The following is a 15,079-nucleotide window of genomic DNA, read 5'->3' on the forward strand; positions in this document are numbered from 1 at the left end:
TATTCCTGTGTTTGGGGATTAAAGGGATTATAACACAAATTCAAAGATTCTTAAACACAGTAAAAGTATAAGTAGATGGTTTGGGTTTTTTTTTGTTAATACACTTCTGTTTTATTGTTAAAGTAAAATCTGCAGCATTGCAAGCTTATTTTAACACGAGATCACTTCATTAAAAACAAATCAAAATATGATCTATTAGTTTCTGTCGGGGATCTGACTTCTCGGTAATAACATTGTTGAGATCGTAACAATATAATGACCACTTGATGCCTTAAAAATTAAGAATTGACAAGAAGATGACTATATTAAAATGCATTGTTTGTTTGTTTGTTTATTTATTAGGACGCTAAATAGAAAAACCATTTACTTTTCATTGCTTGCTTTTTTGTGTTAAAACGTTACAACCATTCTTTCCAGTTTTTAAACTACTTGAAAGGGAATTAGTTAGACAGATTACTCACCTGTCGTAGGACACATCTGTCCAACTGGTTAGAGAGATCCTGGTAGATTCCTCTGAATAATTTGCTTGGCTATTTCTGTTCAATTGGGAGTGTGAAGCAGACCTAAGGAATTTTCAGGGAAGAGGGAGATCTATAAAATAAAAACTATGTTAGCAGGAATCTGTAGTATTCACTTCCAGCGTATAGTTGCCAACTTTTGTTGTTGTATTTCATCTGGGTGCATATGGAAAATTCTTAACTCTTGAAGGACCTGTTTCCGATTCTGGAATTTTAAAGCCATAGTCAAAACAGCTAGGCTGTTACTTAAGTGCTGTTTTATTCGCAATGATCTTAGACTTCACTTTGGGATGGAGATAAGATGGTAGTGATTTTTACCAGCTGTATTGGCGACGAAAGTTGAAATGGTGAAGAGCTGAACTTTACAGTTTGCTTCATAACAATGTCTCACATTGCTTCTACCATATTGCAGCTGTTGCCAACCAAGAGAGTTGATGATTGCCTGGCTTTTCTGTCTTCGGACCTCAAAATATTTTCTCAATTTTTACTTCTCTTTACAATTCTTCATTACTGTTCTGGATTCATGCGTCTTCATGTTTGAAATGATCCTTACATATTTAAAGCTGAAAATGATTGGTACACTTTATGGAAAGTTAGTTAAATATTAAAGAAGTGCACTAATGTTTTTATTAAACATTCAGTAATGAATTACTGGTTAGGGAATTGAAATGTATTATCTAAACAATATATTGTTGAATCTGGTGCACATCATATCAGGCAGTTATTTGTATAAGTGTGCCATTTTTCAAGTTCAAGTGTCAATTCCTTGTTGAAAAGTAGAATGAAACTGCTAGTAAATTTAGACAATCTGTTGCACATTTTATCTCTCCTGTGTTGTTTTAGGAACTCTTACGCAAAATGAGATGATATTCAAACGTCTCCACCTGGGCACAGTTTCTTATGGGACAGACACAATGGATGAAATTCAAAGCCATATAATTGGCTCCTATGCACAGGTATGAATTTCAAACCACCTTGTGTGTAAATTATTTTCACTATTTTAAACATGTCTAACAACAGTTTTAATGGGGTTGTAGTAGCTTTAAATGGAATTGAAAGAAGTGTGTGAAATTCAAATGCATCATTTGCAGGTTATATTTGTTAGTGATTCTGGAGACCGTTTATTTTAATCCACTGAAAGCAAAACACAAGCCATTCCTATCACACATAGACATTACTGATTTAGGAAGAGACAAAGTTGACTAGGGCTCCTGTTGTACAGCCGCATCTTGGGACAGGGTGGGTGTAGAGGGCTGAACTAGGGCCCAGGGCTGGGGGACACCTGCTGTACTCTGGTTGGGCCTGTAGATGTGGGCCTGTGATTTCTGGCCCTTCCTATGACTGTATTTGCATATACTAGATGCCTTGTGTGTGTGTGTGTGTGTGGAGTTCGCACAAGAATTGCAGTCTGGTGTCAAGCATAAATAGTATTTTTTTGGGGACAATATGTCAGAAGGTATCTGTGGCTTCTCTCCGCATTGAAAGAAAGGGAAAGGGAAAGGGAGGGTGGAGAAACCAAAGTACATTGAACTTAAAATTACAGGTGACCTGAAATATGCCTGCAAAATAATCTGATATGGTATGTGTAGGTACTACTTTTCAGCCTTCAGATTTCTCTGTATCCAGTACGTAATTGTACTGTTTTGATATTTTTAACATGATCATTTAGTAGTATGTTCACGGTTTGTGTTGAATGGTATATGTTATTAAATTATTTTGGGGTGTAAGAGCTTCTGCCATTCAATGTATTTGGAAATATTCCAATACATATGTAAAACAGTGTTCTCCACTTGAGTGTATGCCCAATTGTTTGACAAAGAAATAGACTGCAAAAGTTCAAATGGCACATTTCGGGAATACAAAAGACACGTGTGTTATGTATGTAAGATAACAAGGTGTAGAGCTGGATGAACACAGCAGGCCAAGCAGCATCAGAGGAGCAGGAAGGCTGACGTTTCGGGCCTAGACCCTTCTTCAGAAAACCTTAGTGGATCTCTCTCCCACTGCAACTCTCTCGTAATCTCTTCGGCAGCTTGGCCTGCTGTGTTCATCCAGCTCTACACCTTGTTATCTCAGATTCTACAGCATCTGCAGTTCCTACTATCTCTGTGTTATGTATGTAGTTGGGGGTGCTGCCCCTTTAAGAGAGCTGGTCAGATGACCCAAAGGGTCCGGTCTACAACCAACTGTGAAGGTATAAGCCTCGTTAATAAAGTGTTCCTGTTTAGAATTACCATTTGTCTACCTGGTATATAATTCCTGGAAAGGAAGCACAAACGTAGCAGTGCAAATGTGATGCAACTAAATTGTTTATAAAAATTGCAAAAGGTTCAAATGTCACCTCTAGGAAGCTCTGTATGAATTAAATAATTTAAAAATTCAGCAAGACAGGAAACGAGCATCAAAAGGGTCAAAACAGACAGTGTGACCAACGGATAGGCAGTGCCACCTGCGTTTTAGACTGAATCAACATGAGGAGCCGGGGAAGCAGCTGAGGCAGCATAATTATTCTGATGTTGGGAGTATCATGTTTGGGTCTAATTATAAATTATGAAAAGACCACAATGTTGACCTGTAGAAACATGATCCAGGAACAGTTTATTTTTATGGCTTTCCAGCCTCACAGTCGGACCTATTCTGACTCAAGCTCCCCATTCTGGGTTACATGACCTGCTCTATTATACTGGCAGCATGCACCTCCATATTTTAAAAAAAAACATGGCAAAAGACAACAACCTTTCCATAGTTTACAGTGACATGATCAGTCTCTCAGGGGAATGTCGATTCCTGGAAGACCGTCTCCTCGTCTCAGGAACATCTTCTCAAGTAGTGTCCCGGGCTTCAGGAAACTCCTGTTATTTCTCAGGTACGTCCCTCTCTGGCTGCTGTTGCCCTGTGACACTGTTGTTGTCTCCTCCTTGGATATAACCAACCCTGGCTCAGAGACACATGACTGGGTTGACACTACTGGTCCCATCTGGACTGGCTGGGTATTCGGAAGATCTTCCCATGCTGGTGAGCTGTGGTGACCAGCTGGTCCCTCAAGACCAGTTCATTCCTAGTCTCTACTGTATATGACAATGGTCCTGTTTGAGTGACAACCATCACTGGGATTCATTTCTCCCCAGACTGTATAATTCCAGGTCAACGTGCTGTCTCCTCTTTGGAATACCCTCGACCTTGAGGTTCCCATCCTTCTGACAATCTGTCCTCCTTGATTTTGCTGTACCGCCTGTCAGTGTCTTCCTGGTACTGTAAGTCAAACATGGTCCTCCATTGACAAATGAACATTAAGGACTTTTTTTTGAGATTATTTATAGCTCGCGTTGTGGATAAGGTTGCCACAAGACTTGCTTGCCAAGCTGGTGTGTTTGATTGCTGACGTTTCGTCACCCTGCTAGGTAACATTGTCAATCTGTCTCCAGTTAAGCATTGGTGTTCTGTCCTGCTTGTCATTTATATGCCTCGGTTTGCTGGAGTGGTTGACATAACTTCTGGTTCATTTTTTCAGTGGCTTGTATATCGGGTCCAGTTCAGTGTGTTTGTTGATGGCGTTCCAGTTGGAATGCCAGGTCTCCAAGAATTACCTGGCATGTCTCTGTTTTTGCTAATCCCTTAAAAATGTGCAGGATTTTCATGGCCCCACTCTCTCCTCAATTTAGGAGTCCACATTCAGCCACTAAAAGTAGCTCCTGGCTACTTTTTTTCATTTGCACCATGCCAGGTTGTCCTTGATGCACTTGTAACAGGGTCATTCCTCTTAAAAGGAGAGAAATAACAACTCTCATTCACCTAAATAAACACTGTCTGATACGGATAACTCCCACCTACCGAATTGATAAGGGCATAATTCTGGGAGGTTATCATAACTGGTCCTCCCTCTCAGGACTAGGTCCAATACATGGTTCAAAACCCAGTCGTTCTGGGTAGCGTTCTGCACTTAATCCATTGACACCAGCACCGTGTCATCCTAGGAAAAATGTATGATTTTCAAGTCCCATTCGGGAACATCGGTATCCCCGGTAGTAGCAGCCTTGATAAGGCATCTGCGTTGCTGTACTTCTCTGACTGTCAGTAGCTGATTTCATATGAATATGCTGACAGAACCAGTGCCCATCTCTGCAGCCTGTATCCCTGTATACGGGCCAAAAATGGAGGTTAGAGGTCTCTGGTTAGTCAGCAGCTTGAAATGCCCACTGTAAAGGAAATGGGTGAACTACTTAAAACCAAAAATGATGCCCAATCCTCCTCTTTCGACTTGGGCATAATTTTCCTCCAACGTTGTTAGTGACCTTGATGCAAACACAGTGGGCCATCCCTCTCCTTTTGATCAGATATGTGACAATACAGCACCAACCCCATAAGGCAAAGTGTCAAATGCTAGATGTAGTGATAACTTTGGGTCGAAATGCGTTAACAGTTCCGACCACTCTTAAAGCTTGTTTCATCTTCCAGTAAGCCTCTTCACATCCCAGAGTCCATTTCCACGGCCACCTGTTTCCCAACAACTGATGCAAAAGTTTTAGTACGGCTTCCTGATCCAAGACAAACTTGCCATAATAATTGACAAGTCCCAAGAATGATCTCAGTTAATACACATTCTCTGTTCTAGGGGCCTTTGTGATGGAGGTTTCCATCTTCTTGGGTGTCTTTTGTACAAATCAATTGTATGACTCAGGTACTCGAGACCTTTTTCACTTCTAGGCCATGCTTCTGCAACCTTTTTAGGGTTTTCTGTAGGTTTCTGGAGGGGCCAGTGACGACAATATCATCTGGAGAAGGAGACAGCAAGAACAGCAGATGTTGGAAGTCAGAGTCAATGCAAGTTGGAGCTGGAGGAACACAGCAGGTCAGGCAGCAACAGAGGAACAGAAAAGTCAATGTTTCGGGTCGGGACCCATCATTAGGACTGCCTGAAGGATCCCAGCCTGAAACATTGACTTTTCTGTTCCTCTGCTGCCTGACCTGCTGCGTTCCTCCAGCTCCACACTGTATTGACTCTATCAACCAGGTAACACTGGACTCCATGCAACCCACTTAAAATTTGATCCATGGATCTCTGGAACAGAGCCGGTGCTGATGTAGTGCCAAAAGGAAGTCACTTGAAGGGGAAAAGTCACTATCGTCTGCAATGTCTGAGACTCCTTCGCAACCTCCATCCCTAAGTAGGCCTGCAACAGATCCATGTTTAAGAATGTCTTACCCCAGTCAGTCCACTGTATAGGTCTTCTATGAGCGGAAGTGGATCACAACCAGGGCTAGTTTGTCTGTGACCTTAAAGTGGCCACAAATCTTCACCGTGCCATCTGCTTTTAAGGCCAGAACAATTGAAATAGCCTGTTCATTGGTGGTTACTGGTTCCAACTCTCCCAGCCGTTCCAGTTCTGCCTCCACTTTAGGCTAGGTGCGTACGGTACTGGACACACCTTCAGAATCTTCGGACGATCCTCTGGTTTCAGCTGTATTTTAATTTTGACTCCTTTTATTCCCCCCACCCAAATAGTGCACTCACCTTTTACTATGTATCATGGCAGTTCTGCACACTGGTCCCTTAACTGTACTTTCACCAGTTCGTAGCCCTGTAGTGGCATCACTTGTTCAGTTTATGTCTGTTGTATAATCTTGGCAGGCTTCAATGATAGCACCCTTAAACTCTGCCTAAAGCCGGATTCGGGAATCGGAGACACCGCTGTGCCTATATCCACTTCCATTTCTATTGTCTACCCCTCTAATTTGGGAAGAACCAAGAAACAATCAGCTTCACCCCGTACTGATGGATTGTTTAACCAAAGCCCTGCTGGTTCTGACCCTTCTGCTGCTTCCATGGACCCAGCTGATGCCCTGTCTGCTCCCTGGCTGGAGACATGTTCCTATGCGTTGTCCCCAGGATTGACTCTTTTTGACTCCACTTCCCCTGTTTGGTTTGTAACTAACAAATTTCAGACAGTGTGGTCCACGTGCTTAGACGTTTGCAGCACTGGGCTCCTCAAGTCCAAAACATTGACTCCTTGTGGCCAAGCCTGCCACATTGCCAGCATTCTGTGGTTGGTACTGCACTCTGCTGAGCCTCTGTTGTTTTATGTATCTGAGTATCAACACTCAGCTGTGTTGCTGTCCTGGCTGCCAACTCCCAAGTTTGCATTTGGAAGGCTGTAGTTAAATTCAGGCCTCTCCTTGTTAGTAAATTCGCTAGTTATTATGTCTAATTATAGAAAGACCACAAGGTTGGCCTGTAGAAACTTGAACCAGTTTGTCTTAACAACCACGCAGTCGGACCTAGACTGACCCAAGCTCCCCAGTCTGGCTCACCTGACCCGCTGTCTTAAAGGGACAGCTTGCACCCCTAACTACATACCTATGAAGGTGGTAGAGACCTTGAAAGTAGGGTTAGTTTCAGAAAACCAGCTGTTGACTCTTCACTGAATGACCAGCTGGTAAGTGTGCAACTGTGAAAAGGAGATTACAGAATGCTGGAACAATGGAAGCTGCCAAGTGGAAACAGCCCAGGCATTAATTAACGTTAAATAAAAATAGGGTAGTCTGCACTGGCAGTGACATCACTGATAATGTGATAACGTCAGCAGCACATGCGTAGGTGCGTTCTGAAGTCTGTCGTGGCCAGCTGATGTCACCAGCCCCATCTGCACAGGCAAGGCATCCAGTAGCTATTGCTTTACCAATTTTGGCTATCAGAGTAATGATTCCAGAAATATTTAAATAGTACAGAAAGTTGATACCATTTAAGGTTTTAGCAACGATTTGTAGCTCAGGTTGTGGGTGAGGTTGTTGACTTGCTCGCCAAGCTGGCTTGTTTTCATTCATGATCTCAGTTGATGCCATCTTGCTTCATGAGAAATTACATTCCAGGTTTTAAAATAAATGTCTGTACAGTTATAATTCATGTTTCATTTTGTGTGGCCTCTTTTCCTTGAATAAGTACAACAAACAACATACACAATAAACTCATGTTATCTGAAAACTGTGCTTCATAAGATTAAAAGTGCTGAATTAGATGGTGCACTGATTTGTGTGAACTTGTTCTTAATTTAATGCAGATTTATTAAAAAATCTAGTTACAATAAATATAGCTTGGATATTTTTCAAATGTTCCATTGAAACCCCCAATTGAATGGTTGTCAAAAAATATCAATGATTCAAAAGCAGAAGTCATTCCACCTTTAATTGAAAAGGATCTAAATGTTGAGTCTCTTGATGTGAGCAAATTCTCTTCCAGTAATTAGAATAGTTACATACTTTGTACGGCTCAAGAATTGTTGTTCCTAGTCAAATGATGTGTGGTGGAACTGCATGCAAGGTTCAAATAGTTCTTGTATGTGATGATTGAACATCGAGAAAAGCAAATGAACAAAAATGTTAGGTGGAGATTATGGCAGTAAAATTGTCAAGTTACAGATATTTCCTAATGTTAAACATTAAAAAAAAATTAACCTGTTGACACTTTGTACAGAAAGATGTTTGTTTTAAGAAACAATGCAGTCGAAATTTGTATGGATTTATATAATTATTTTTCTTCTGGTATTTACATCTCATTGCTCTCCTCAAAGTTAAATTCAACTTCCAAAAGAAAATTGTGTGGCGTTCACTGGTGAAATTGATGAATCTGGTACAATGTATATATTTATTTTTGCTTATATCTTCTAATTTTAGAACTGAGAGACAGATGAACTGATGAAAGAACAAGGCTATTATTAATTGGGATGAAAATCAAAAAGACCATCTGGATAAGCCAGTTGCAACGTGATTAAAGAATCTCAGCTTTATAGCTGATAAACATACAAGCCAGAGAATAGGCTGGTATTCTAGTAAAACTGATGACCAAATGCAGTATGTTGTTGACATTCTTTAGCAGTGTAAATTTTCTAGTGAACTGAGGTGTAAGAAGATGGAGTTGCAGGGCATTTTAGCCCCTGGGAGAGGGAATGGAGAAGCTAGCTATCTGATCTAAAGCCCAGAAGCATGCTGCGGAGGAACTGGGGGATAGAGAAAGATGGGGAAGGCCAAGTGCCATTGCTGATGGAGCAGTGTAATGAATTATTATTAAAAACTTTCCTATAGTTGGAAATTGTTCAAGAAGAAGCTGTAATCCCTAACTTACTTAGCTGGGTCTTGACAGATGTAAAAAATTAGTCAATTATCCTCAAAGATGTCATGTAAAATTTGATCTCTGATTTAAAAACAGCCATTAAACAGAATGCCGATTTTATAATCAACCTACAATTTACAGATCTTAGCATTCACAAAATTGCTCAGATTGAATAGTATTTATTAAGTACACAGTCCAATGTGTGTCACCTTCTTGGAAACTTAACAATGTTAAACTAAATCTCTCAATGGTTTTAAATGTTATCCAAATACAAGTAACCAAATTAAAGCATGATAAATGGTAAATAACAGACAATGTTCCAACGACTCAGGTCAGACAGCATTTGTTGAGAAAGAAAAATAAATGTTGACTTTGGTTCTGTCTAGAGATACTGTGTGACCTCCTGAGTAGTTCTAATATTTTATTTTTATTTGAGAATTCTAGCATCCACATATGAAATAAATGGTATATCATGATAGTCCAGGTAGTATGAAGAATATATCATGACCAACATAACAGATAACATTTTTTAAATCCCTTTTAAATGAACCTGCGCTGGGAGTGAAAAGATCTATCGGTCAAAAGAAGAGATAGTGTGTATTTTGGGTTACCACACAAACATGCCTGTTTGATTAAATTGATCAGCATCGAATGAAACACCAGATTGAGAGAGATGTACGGCAAATCACAACTAGGGCTGTAGATAGGGCTTTAAACTAAGCACTTGGGAGTGGGAGGGTGGAGTTCACTTACATGGAACAGATTGTAGGTTAGTGGTGGGGTTGATTGTTACCAGAACACAAAAGGAAGGGACAGAATGTGTGAATGTCATATTGTACCAAGAATCCATAAAGGTAGCGGGAAATTCAGTAATAGAATAAACTTAAAAACCTTGTATTTTAATGCACAAAGTATTCGGCATAAGGTGGTTGAACCATGGCACGAATCTAAGTATGTGAATGTGATCTCATGGCCATTTAGGTAGCATTGTTACAAGGAGATCAAAACTGGGAGCTTAACTTGTGGCGATATTTGATCTTTCAGAGAGACAGGAGAGATGGAAAAAGTGCTTTGATAGCACTATTGATAAGAAATGAAATGAGGACAGTTGTGAGAGATGATCTAGGCTTGGATGATGTAACGTTCATTTGGGCTGAGGTTTAAAAAAAAGCAGCAAAGAAAAAAGACGTTGGGAGGAGTAGTGTACAGATCTCTAAACAGTAGCCTCTCTGTGGGAAAGGCTATAAATCAGCAAATAAAAGGGCCATGTGAAAAGAACAGAAAAATAATTATGGCTGACTTTAATTTTGTTGATTGGGTTAATCAAATTGGAAAGGATAGTTACAACTGGGACTGTAACTGTTTAGAATATATATTACTGACTTGGAGGAAGGAAGTGAATGTACTATAGGCAAATACACAGATGACAAGAACGGGTGAAAAAGCAGGCTGAGAGAGGGATACAAACAGTTTACAGAGAGATATTGATAGGTTAAGTAAGTGGGCAAATGCACTGTAACGTGAGAAAATGTGAATTGCTTATTTTGAAAAGGAGAACAAAAGAACAGAATATTATTTAAATGATGAAAAACCTGCAAAAAGTTGCAACACAAAGGGACTTGGGTTACTTGTACACAAAACACAGCTAACATAGAGGTACAGCAAGTAATCAGGATGGCTAATGGAATGTTGGCCCTTATTTCAAGGGAGTTGGAGAATGAGAGTAGGAAAGTCTAACTGCAGTTGTACGTTGAGCTGGTGAGACCACATCTGGAGTACTATGAGCAGTTTTGGTCCCCTTATTTAGGGAAAGATATCATTTCATTGGAGGCAGTTCAGAGAAGATTCACTTGGATGATCGCTGGTATGGAGTGATCGTCTTATGAGCAACTGCTAAACAGGTTGGGACTGTACTCCCTGGGGTTTAGAAGAATGAGTGATGATCTCATTGAAACACATAGATTTCTCAGGGTAAATGCTGAGCAAATGTTTCCCTTCATGGCAGAGTCTAGGACCAGAGATCATAGTTTCAGAGTTGAGGGGTGCCGATTTAAGACAGAAATGAGGAGGAATTTCTTTTCCGAGTGTTGAGAGTCTGAGACCTTGCCACAGAGAGCTGTGGGGGCAGACTCCTTGTGTATATTTAAGGGCGAGATAGGGAGATTCTTGATCAGGAGGGGAATCGAGGGTTATGGAGAAAGGGCAGGGAAGTGGATGTGAGGAATGTCTGATCAGCCATGATCCTATTGAATGGCAGAGCAGGCTTGATGGGCTGAATGGGCTGTTCCTGTTATGTTCTTATTGTATGTACATTTGGGGAGAAATTGGTATGCTAAGTTTTTTTTGAATTGCCAATACAGTCTAATTTAAGAACAATATCATCATTGATTTATAATTTTCTACATAATAGCCACAAATTCATTTGCTATATTTGTCGCAAGCCTAGTACCTCCAAGTGCCATTTACTAAATAAAAGAGAGTGTTTGCCATGCTGCTACTGTATTCAATATTACGTTGTACAATAAATTGCCCAAGTAACTTCCACCTTAATCCTAGGTCAGTGTGTGATACAGTCTTGTGTTTTGTGAAATTGAATTTTGCATAGACTTGGTTTTGCCAGTCTGTTTGGGACTAATTTGATCATAGGTTAGGGTAATATGTACTAGCCTTGAAAGAAAACTAACAGAAGGAAAATGCTGAAAGACTTACCCCAAAAATTGCAGACTTACATTCCATTGCAGACTGCCATTCATGTCCTCAGGACTCTGAAGTGGTTCAAAATTGTTTAAATAGCTTGAAGGGTAATCCCCAATGTGCTGTTAGCGTGACAGTCAATTTTCTCATGGCAGGTTTGCAGACATACTGCAGTGACATCGGAGTAGAAAACATTTTCAATGAAATTGATTACGGGGCAAATTTTGCCTAGAACACTGAGGAAGCTTCCAGCTCCTCTTCAAGTAGTGCCATGAGATCTTCTGTATTCATGATGTCTTAATGTAATGTCTAAACCAAAAGACAGCAGTTCCAAAAGTACGTAAGTCCCCCAATTTGTAACAAGTTGTAAGATTAGATTATCTGTTTGGGCCCCGAGAGGGCAGGGCTTGAACCTTCTGACTCAGAGGAATGAGTGCCAGCCTTGGCGCAATGTCATATTTCTGCATAGATTAAGATCTGTAGTGAATCTCAAAGACAGTCAGTCTCTGCCTCTCTGTCTCTGTGTGTGTGTCTCTCTGTCTCTCTCTGTCTGTCTGTCTCTCTCTCTCTCTCTCTGTGTCTGTCTGTCTCTCTTCCCCTCTATAACATATGTAATATATGTTTCTAAAATATTACTCAGATGGTATAAAATCACTTCTGATCTTTTCTGAAAATAACTTGGTCTTGATATTCCCTTTAAACTCCCTCACAAAGTGGCATCACCAAAGAATGCTGAAGTATTTGGATATCTGCTGGCAAAGATACCTCTTCTGCAATTGTTCCACTGCTTGACTATAATTCTGATACAACAATAATGACAGCTAAGAAAATGTGATGTTTTTGTTAAGAGTTTATCCAGACTCTTATTTAGGATATCTATGTACAAGCAAGGAGTACATTCAATCCCTTGAGCGTGCTCCTCACGTTGAAATATAAAGGCTGATCTGATTGTAACCTCAAATCCTCAATCCCACTTAGCACTGATAAACTTTACCACCTTGATTTTTAAAAAATACCTCTCTCTTCCATAAAAATGTTCAAAGACTTTGCTTTTACCACCATTTCAGGAAAAGTTCAAAAGACTTGTGATTGTTTGAATGTTAATAAAATTGACTTATCTTTGATTTAATTGAGAACCTCCTGATTTTTAAACAGTAACCCCCGGCTGTAGATCTCGCTTAGGAGTAAAGGTCCTCTCCACATGCACCCTGTAATGACCCCTCAGGATCTTCCATGTTTTAAGGTCTTACTCTTCACCTCTACTCTTCGAATCAGTGTTGGTACAAGTCTAGCCTTTCCAACCTTTCCTCATAGGGCAATCCACTCATTCTAGATACTTTGGTGAATTTTCTGTGCACTACCTCCAATGCATTTACATCCTTGCTTAAATAAGGTGACAGATTCTTCCACAATAGATGCATATGTGGCTTCACCATTGCCCTGTATAATTAAAGCATAACATCCTACATTTGCATTAAATTCCTCTTGCGATAAACTCTAACCTTCTGTTAGACTTTTAATTATTCCACCTGCATTGTAACCTTTTGTTATTTGTGCGCAAAAACAATGAGATACGTCTGTTTGTTGGTTTGTAATGTGGTTTGGTAAATAATGCTACCAGAGTTCAAGTCTTTAAGAAACCAATATCAAATTTACTGAAGACTCCAATGCATCAGAATCAGTACTTTTTTTCACTTTCTCAATATTATGAAATCCGTTCATGCCATCTTCAAGATTACTCACCTTCTGTTAAGATAATAATGTCATTTTATTAAGTTTTAAATGCATAGAGGAGCAGAATCAGCTGGTACAAAAAGGGTCTAAAAGGATATTGAAACCATTGGAAACAGCAGCAGATTTCAGCGTGTACACCCTAGCCATTATTTACCCCTGAACTAACTCATGATTTATCTAATTTCTCTTCAATGGAACATTACTGTACATAAATTAGGTGCTGTGGTTGTCCACAGCACTGAAGACTTGTGTTCCAGAATTTGCCAGTTTCCTAACCAAATTCTTCCAGTGCAGTTTCAACACTGGTATCTCGCCGACAATCTGGAATAGCCCAGGTATATCCTCTACATAAAAAAGACAGGAAAAATCCAGCCTGGCTAATTACTGCCCCATCAGTCTAATCTCGACCATTAGTAAAGCAATGGAAGGTGTCATCAAGAGTGCTATCAAGCAGCACCTGCACAGCAATGACCTACTCAGTGACACCCAGTTTGGGTTCCATAAAGGCCACTCAGCTTCTGATCTCATTACAGACTTGGTTCAAACATGGACAAAAGAGCTGAATTCCACAGGTGAGATGAGAGCGACAGGCTTGACATCAAGACTGCACTCGACTAAGTATGGTGTCAAGGAGTCCTAGCAAAACTGGAATCAGTGGGTATTAGGGGGCAAACTCTCTGCTGGTTGGAGTCATACCTGGCACATGGGAAAATGGTTGTGGTTGTTGGAGGTCAGTCAACTCAGCCCCAGCACATCTCTGCAGTTCCTCAGGGTACTGTCCGAGGCCCAACTATCTACAGCTGCTTCATCAATGACCGTCCCTCCATTATGATGTCAGAAACGGGGGATGTTAGCCAGTGATTGCACAAAGTTCGCCGTTTGCAATAACTCAAATACTGAAATAGCCCATATTCAAATGCAACAAGATTTGGACAGTTTCCAGATTTCTGCTGACAATTGGCAGGTAACATTCACAGCACACAAATGCCAGGCAATTATGCCCAATAAGTGGCAATTTAACCAAACATCTGTAATGTTACCATCACTGAATGCCCCATTATCAACACCCTTGGGGGTTACCAGAAATTCAACTGACTGACCACATAAACGTAGTGCCTACAAGAGCAGGTCAGAGGCTAGGAATATTGTGGCAAGTGACTCACTTCCTGATTCCCCAGTACCTGTCCACCTTCTACAAAGTAGCCCGTTTGATTAGCACTACATCCACAGGCATCCACTCCCTCCACCATCAACGTTCAGTCACAGCAGTGCATACTATCCAGAAGATGTACTGCAGAAATTCACCAAAGATGCTTAGACAGCACCTTCCAAACCCACAACCACTTCCACCTAGAAGGACATGGGCAGCAGATACATGGGAATGCCATCATCTGCATATTCTCCTCCAAGCCACTCGCCATCCTGACTCGGAAATACATTGCCTTTCCTCACTGTCACTAGGTCAAAATCCTGGAATTTCCACCCTAAATGGCATTGTTGGTCAACCTATTGAACATGGACTGCACGGTTCAAGAAGGCAGCTCACAACCCGCCTTCCCAAGGACAACTAGGGACAGGTAATAAATGCTGCCAGACAGCAACACCCACATTCCACAAGTAAATTAAAAACCATTATCAGTAAAGCACTTGTATACTGTGTAGCACCTGTAGCTTCCAATCCTTAGAATAGCTGGTATGCAAACGCAATGGTTTTATTGGGAAAATACACTAATTTCATTCAAAGCAAGCATTTTAATTCAGTCTCAAGTCAGAGTTAAGGTTAGTCGCAAACTTAAAACAAACTTAAAACTTTATCAGTCAAAGGACAGCATCATAGTAGCAAGAGTAGACTGTCAGACCCCCTCAGGTTCTGATGCTGAATTTATTCATAACTGATCTGTATTTCAACTCCCCAAAGCAGCTAGTGTATTTTCAGCATGGCCTGATTTTTCAAAATACCCAGCATCAAAGCTTCTTGCAGAACAAGTTCCAGATTGCTCCTGCGGAAGGAAAAAATGTTTCTTGTTTT

The 15,079-nt window shown here is 40.5% G+C and overlaps 1 protein-coding gene across 1 annotated transcript in view; it reads left to right on the forward strand.

Annotated features, from left to right (window-relative positions):
• Positions 1-15,079, forward strand: part of atp9b (ATPase phospholipid transporting 9B) — a 262,556-nt gene that overhangs the window by 182,866 nt on the left and 64,611 nt on the right. The window contains exon 13 of the mRNA XM_048595728.1: positions 1,362-1,474. Within this exon, the coding sequence (XP_048451685.1) occupies positions 1,362-1,474 (113 nt within the window). The remainder of the gene's footprint in view (positions 1-1,361; positions 1,475-15,079) is intronic.

This window comes from Rhincodon typus, chromosome 4 (genome assembly GCF_021869965.1).
Source record: "Rhincodon typus isolate 14 chromosome 4, sRhiTyp1.1, whole genome shotgun sequence".
Taxonomy (NCBI): domain Eukaryota; kingdom Metazoa; phylum Chordata; class Chondrichthyes; order Orectolobiformes; family Rhincodontidae; genus Rhincodon; species Rhincodon typus.